The following is a 6358-nucleotide window of genomic DNA, read 5'->3' as shown; positions in this document are numbered from 1 at the left end:
AGGTGAGAATACTTTAAATCTGATAAACTTAGGACGTAACACTGGAAAGTAGGTTCCATTGGAGCAAGAAATTTTGTCTGTTTTGTTCATTGCTATATTCCCAGAGTCTAGAACACTGACTAGCATAAAGTAGGTACTAAATAAATATTTCTGAATGAATGAATGATCAGGAAATGTCTTTGTTTATAAAGCTGGTGAGGTGAGAGAATATGAATTAGCATTAACCCAACGGGAAAATAAGTCAAAGCATGTGCTTCTGATGGAATCTGTATTTATGCGACAGTCAAAAGTGATAGCAAAATAAGACACGGCCCTTGAATTAAGGGAAGAACGCTCTGACATACATAATACAATCCCACACTATGCAGTCTCCACAGGGTTTCAGGTTAGAACTGGGAAGTTCCCAGGGGCACAGAATGAACCATCCGGCTTCCCAGGAGGTCAAGAAGTTCACTGCTGTAAATACCTCCAACCCCTCCCCTCCCCCTCCCACACCTGAGTGCACAGACATGGGCTCCTCTGTCACAAGTCCCAAGAATATTTGTAAAACCTCAGAATAAGATTATTCAGAAAATTATTTTCAGGAAAGCTACTTAAAGGCTGATTTCAATTTGTTTAGAACTTTTATATTTATATGGCATGGGCAACAAATTTAAATAAAAATGCTCATTTACATTACCTCAGCATTAGACCCCTTTTCTACCAACTTAATTATTGGAACTTTATTTTTGTCTTCTAACCCAAAACCATAGCTGCCTTCATTGGATTTAATCTGAAATGCAAAATATTAACATTATTAATAAAGCAAGTAGAAAGGTTGCAAATCAAACAGAATGAAATAATATGCGTTACTATCAAACATATCTATGTAATCTCCTGTTAATATCTAGTCAAGGAAAAGACATATAACATATTAATAAACTTACCAATAATGATTTAGCTATAACATTTTCCACAACTTTTAAATCATGTTTCATAAGTCGATGTTTCATATTGGATCCCTCCATTTCTTCATCCGCAAAAAAACGAAAAAGTAGGGGTTCATCTTTGAATTCACTTTTTTCCAGGACTATGGAAACAGAGAGATGCAAATTATTTCATTTATTACAAAAATCAAAGTCTTTGTTCATACTAATAGACATTCAGTAAAATAATAACTGTATCATGACCTCGATTTTATGCTCTTAGAACAAGTTACATTTACAAATATCCCTATGATATTTTCTTATTTTTGTCTATGATATCAAGCCAATGTTTCCTTTGAATTACTGTTACCCCAACCTTTTTGGCACCGGAGAACCGGTGCTCCTATGAGAATCTACTGCCTGATGACCTGAGGGTGAGCTGAGGCAGTGATGCTAGCGCTGGGGAGCGGCCGCAAATACAGATAAAGCTTCGTTCACTTGCCCACTGCTCACCTCCTGCTGTGCAGCCCAGTTCCTAACAGACCACAGACTGGTACCAGTCTGTGGCCCCAGGGGTTGGGGACCTCTGACCTAAGGGATTTAAAATTTTTAATGTCATATTTTTCATTGTTAACTTTTTTATACTTAACCAAGTCCTTCATTTTCCAAATTAAGACCTAAATTTAAATAAAAGATCACATTGAATCGAAAAATGTATACAATCTAAAACATAGAAACCCACAGGGCTTTATATACGTAGTAAACATTTTAAGTATGTTTTTAATATCCTGCACAATCATGGGAAAATTCAAAGGGGTTAACTGCTGTCTGCATGTGTGTGAGCAATTCCCATTGTGGTCGCTTTGTTCTAACACTTGAAACCAGAAATATGTCTTCTGGGCGAAATGTAATTTTAGTTCCCAGTAATTCCGAGTTCTTTTCTGTTTAAAGGCATTATTCTCAAAAAACCTTACTTCTGCAAAGGTCAGTTTTTTCCCCTTCATCTGAACATTAATATTTCCCCCAAAATCCCTAAGATTCCCGACATGTCCTAATGATACAAGGTTTATGTTTTATAAGCCTTTTTTAAAATAAGGCTTAATACTGATAGAAATAATTTGTGTTCCGTGGGATCCTGACAGCAGTCGAAATATGTTCAAAGAGAAATCTTCTCTATTTTGATTTATCTTCCCTTAATTCCTTGAAGAATGCTTGTTGGGACAGGTCGATTCACTGAGCCAGAGAGCTCGATGGAAGGCAGTGTTCTCATGGCACAGTACAAAATTAAAGCTTTATGATGGGAGAGACCTGCGTTTAAATTCCAGGTCTGGGGGGAAAGTTACTTAAACTCTTCGAACTTCAGTTTCCTCCTCTGTGAAATGAGGGTCATAAAACCTTCTTCATAATGTTGTACAAAATCAAAATGAGGTAATAAATGTGAATAACTTGACACGCAGTAAGCAATCAAAAATGATTTATTAACACAAGTCATCGCTGACAATAGAAACGAGAATATATTTGAGATGGAGTTAGGTCTTATCTGCGTGACCTAAGCAGTTTCCCAAAAACCCCCATGATGTTGGCTGTTTTCCTCCATGAAACAGCCTGTCTATCAGGAGTGAGAAAGGACGACGAGGCTGGCATGAGTTGTGATTTACTGACGGAGACTTTTGCAAGGACAACTTTTGTCGCAACTCAGTATTTTAGAATAAATATTGGAATCAAATTACTACTTATCTATTACTGCTTATTTTCAGCTTGATGTTTCAATTCCCTGTAATGGTATCATTTCTTCCATTCGATAGTTTGCTGTTCAAGGACTGATATTTCTCTATCACGACTGATACAGGAAACGAAGTCATCAAACAAGAAAAAATAAATAAATCTTCAATAAGCAGCCAAAAAGACACAGATTTTTTTTAGAGATCTATAATGTTGTTTTCTGAGGTAATTTTGAAAGTATTTTTATAAAAATAAAAATAAATATTTAACTGTATATGCTCTTATTTAATCACTTTAATGTATAATAGCATTCAAAAAAAAAACTATGAGTCTGATATGAAATGGTTTCAAAGAGGTACATAACCTATTTTTTTAAAAACTTCTCAGCACAATCCCTTGCTCTTTGGGAATCAGTTTTACAGTCTAGAAAAATAGGAGGAAGTCACAGCAACTGGTAGATAATAGCAATTAGACGTAGGATGGCACAAGCCATGAAACTGAATGCAGACGTGGTGACCCAACGTGGACACATGGCAAGACCTGGACAGTCTTGCTGGTTTGTCTCTATATGGCTCCACTGGAACACGGTGCCCTACATCCTGTGCCCTAACAAAAACAAAGCAGTGAAGTACATCTGTAAGCTTCCAGAATAAGAGTCCTACCATGGTGCATAAATCCATTGTCACAGAGTCCGACGCCAAATATCATTGCCTCTTCTCTGGTGCGGCAATCCCCCTGTTAACCGAAAGAGCACCACACAAGTTACTAGGCAGCCGGAGGCATGCGCCTTTAAGACATTTGACATTCCAGCACTAAACTGACAAAGCCATTCATATATCATGGCATACATTGCTTTCATAAACCCACAGCTTATCTAATTCTTCTAAAACATTTACTTGATAATGAAAATATTTTCTTTTGACATTAAACAAAAAACAAAGATTTAATGTCTCTTGAGAAAATCCTTACTTTATTAAACATGAAAATACCTAAGTAACTAATATTTATTGCTACCATAAACGATCCTTTTCCCTTATTCCTTCAATCTTATACTGCAATTATGGGTCAAGGAAATACCCCACATAAGAAAACACAGTAAATAAAGCCACGTAAATATTATGCATGATCTCTGCTATCACTTTTCTTCCTCCAAATGGTCTTGCTCTGTAAGAGGCCTAAAGAAATTTACTAATCTAAAGCGACTGATAAGATACCCAGAGTAAATTGTTCAGCTGAGCCAGTAGATGCTTGCTTCTCTTTCGCTATCCTGCCAAAAAAATAATCAGATCATAGAACTGAATTTAAAAAAGGAAGCCCAATGCCACCTGTTATGATTTTAACCTAGAAAATGCTTATTTTATTCATATAAGTATGGATTCATATATATATGTATGTGTACTATAAAAATTGCATGTTTTATAGTTGAAGAAGCGCTTTCTCACATAATATCTATTTGTTCCCAGTTCTATCTCTGAGTACTTAGGTATCCTACCAAATCTGTCCTCTCCTCTCTCTGCCTTCGGTTATATTTCATGTCAACAGCCTAATCTAGTGTTTCTTCATCTCGCTTCTAAATTATAATAATTTTTTGTACTTTATCCAACATATGATATTATAGAATTAAACTTTCTTATACAGGAGTTTCATGTTCCAAAACTTTTTAAAACTTTTGTTGTTGTTATTTTTATAATCATAACATATCAAAATTTTCTGTTGGGCTTTCAAGGCCCGACCCTTGCTGGCTTCATTCACTCTACCTCTCCAGCTTCATTTTCTAAATATCCACAACTTCTGCTCCAGTCAAGTTGTTCCCCTGTTGTTGCCTGAAGTCTGTGCTTATCTTCATCCTTGCTTTCACTCATGTAATCGTCCATACCCACAATGCCCTTCTCCTTGCCCTCCACCCATTTAAATTCTCCTTATCTGTCTATCAAGGATCAGGACAAGCTCTGCCTTGTGCCCGTCACAATTCCAACCCTCGCTAATCTTCCTGTCAACGAGGAAAGCATTTCTAATCTGTATCTTTGGACAATACATCTCTGCCCTTTTCAAAATCTAGCCGTTAAGTAACTTTTATACATTCATTCAAAAGATATTTATATGTTATTTTGCCACATAACGTGCCAAAGCGCTAGAGATAATATAGTAAAACATGCAAACACAAAACACTTTCCTGTCCTCGAGTAATTCGAATCTAATGAAGGATTTGGTCACTTAAAATGTGGTATATAATAAGTACCATTATTCAATTCAGTCAGTATTCCCAATCAGACATTATACTAGGAGCTAGAAAAAGGTTTAAAAAGTCCCTGCTCTAAGAAACATGCATGCTAGGACAGTGACAATATAATACGGTTTTTGCTAAGACATATATACCCAGGGAACTGGGACCACAGAAGACTCGACGGCCAGACTGGAGGATGGAGCAAAGCTTCTTAGGGGAGAGGATGGTGGAGCAAAACCTTAGATAATATGGAAAAATTAGCCCCATTGACTAACAGTCCCTTGCAGGCAGGAACCATGCCTAACTTCCTGTTTTCTTGGTTTGCTTTATTTTAACCATCAAAGCACTTGCTTAAAAGCTAAACTTACAATGAGAGTTTGTTTAATAATCATGAACATTTAATTGATTATCCAATTGATATGCTGGTCAGACTATTATTTTATTGAACATATGGTATAAAAAATACAGCCTAAAGTGTGTGCTATCCACGTGCCTTTTAAAAACCCTACTTGCGCCACATAGAACTGGTGAGAATTAAAAGAGAGCACAACAGAAATGGCTTTGGTTGTGAGGAAAGAAGGCATTACTTAACTATGACTGTGACATAAACAAATCACAACTTATGTGATTTAAATGATGTTCTAAAAATACATTAATGCACCTGCTACATAAGGAGTCAACTTCATGGAATAAGTTATTTGTACCCGATTGTACTAGAAGCGGGACAACAGCAAGTGAAAAATGTGTTCAGAAGCATCACGCTTTCCACAACGATATCACATAAGACACTGCTGAATAACAGAGAAACTGTCAGATCCAGAATATACCCCAAACCATAGAAAGACTGTCTTATTGGAGGCAGTTCTTTATTCTGTCCTCTAAAGCTGTCCAAATCAATTCAGTTTCCTCGTCACTACTGGCAATTAAGCTGTATTATCACTCGAGAGTCATGGAGGAAACAGACCCTTACTTTTCAGATTAAGAACTTTAATTTATCATTCTCTTATCATTCTATTACTATGTTTGTGTCCAAGTCAGCCCATGTTTTCCTAATCTGAAGCTAAGCAATAAGAGTTAATTATGTCTGATACTTACATTTGTGTAAATTTTACAGTATCAGAATCATACAGCTTAAGTGACAGAGAAGAGATGACATGAACAGCTATTAGAGTAAGAAGTAAACGGTCGCAAAAATAACATCTAAAGAGATTAAGTGCCTCGTCCAAGTTTGCGGAACTCCTTATTGACAGAGCTGTCATCAGACACCAGGTTCCTCGAGTCTCAGTCCATCGCAATTTATACTATGTACAATTTTTACAGATATTGTCATAACAGACCACTAAGAAAACCTGAAGAAAAAAACATCCGTAACTTGGTTCAGTTTTCTGAGCAATTTATTCTTTTCTTCTAATGGTCAAGTTTGGAAAGTAAAATTGCAAAAAGAAAAAAAAAAAAAAACAGTTGATAACTGACTTCCTGAATCAGAACTTTAAATATATATTCAGCA

At 36.2% G+C, this 6358-nt stretch overlaps 1 protein-coding gene across 1 annotated transcript in view; it reads right to left on the bottom strand.

Moving 5' to 3' along the window:
- Nucleotides 1-6358, bottom strand: part of PREX2 (phosphatidylinositol-3,4,5-trisphosphate dependent Rac exchange factor 2) — a 192216-nt gene that overhangs the window by 130621 nt on the left and 55237 nt on the right. The window contains exons 14-16 of the mRNA XM_011364627.1: nucleotides 3290-3362; nucleotides 927-1069; nucleotides 680-772 (exon numbers count right to left, since the gene is read on the bottom strand). Of these exons, the coding sequence (XP_011362929.1) occupies nucleotides 680-772; nucleotides 927-1069; nucleotides 3290-3362 (309 nt within the window). The remainder of the gene's footprint in view (nucleotides 1-679; nucleotides 773-926; nucleotides 1070-3289; nucleotides 3363-6358) is intronic.

The sequence above is a fragment of the Pteropus vampyrus genome, unplaced genomic scaffold, assembly GCF_000151845.1.
Source record: "Pteropus vampyrus isolate Shadow unplaced genomic scaffold, Pvam_2.0 Scaffold99, whole genome shotgun sequence".
Taxonomy (NCBI): domain Eukaryota; kingdom Metazoa; phylum Chordata; class Mammalia; order Chiroptera; family Pteropodidae; genus Pteropus; species Pteropus vampyrus.
Note: the sequence above shows the minus strand (reverse complement) of the source record. Positions and strands in the feature narration are given on the sequence as shown.